Here is a 685-nt window from a genome sequence, read left to right on the forward strand (position 1 = left end):
TATAGTTTTGCTGAGGGAAATCCTCTCCTTTGAAGTACTTGTCAAGCATGTCTTTCACACCAGCTGCATACCTTAGCTGCAAAATTCAGCTTTCAGTATTACTATTTACTTATGATATTACAATCATATAATCATAATTTAAGTAAAGAGGTGATGAATTATTACTTGGCCATCAATAGTTGTGCCAGAAATATGAGGGGTCATGGCATGGTTAGGCATGTATCTCCATGGATGATCTTTAGGAGCTGGTTGTGGATTCCACACATCACCACTGTAACCTGAAGCAACCACAGTGGGAATCCATGTGTCATCATTCAAATGCAACTCATAAGAAATTGTTAGACCGGTCCATTGGATAGGTCCAGCCGGTCCACACGGGACAGTATGCGGAAACATAGGCTAACTTCCGCCTCTCTGTGCTACCGAACAAAACCGGCGGGACCAATAGAGCTGATTAGGAAGGATTTTTGAGGAATTTGAGAGGGAAATTTGAATGTAGGGATTGTTTAGGGATTTAATTTTGATTTGTATGCATTAAATAGTTTGTTTTCCTAGGATTAGGACATCTTGAATTTTGCTGAAATTTGACATCTCTTAGAATTAGGTTTCTTTTGGGCTCTAGCGGCATCTAGAGATTTGGGAGAGATGGATCCTTCTCTCAAATAGAGGATCAATTATATCTTGT

General features: G+C 39.6%; 1 protein-coding gene across 1 annotated transcript; it reads right to left on the reverse strand.

Annotated features, from left to right (window-relative positions):
* Positions 1-4: 4 nt before the first annotated feature.
* LOC110097244 (formate dehydrogenase 2, mitochondrial-like) lies at positions 5-411 on the reverse strand (the record flags this gene model as incomplete). Its single annotated transcript, XM_020823509.2, has 2 exons — positions 166-411; positions 5-76 (listed from the first exon to the last, which is right to left on the reverse strand). Coding segments are annotated over exons 1-2 (303 nt in total), but the record flags the coding sequence as incomplete, so codon positions are not given.
* Positions 412-685: the final 274 nt, after the last annotated feature.

The sequence above is a fragment of the Dendrobium catenatum genome, unplaced genomic scaffold (genome assembly GCF_001605985.2).
Source record: "Dendrobium catenatum unplaced genomic scaffold, ASM160598v2 original_scaffold_72392, whole genome shotgun sequence".
NCBI lineage: Eukaryota > Viridiplantae > Streptophyta > Magnoliopsida > Asparagales > Orchidaceae > Dendrobium > Dendrobium catenatum.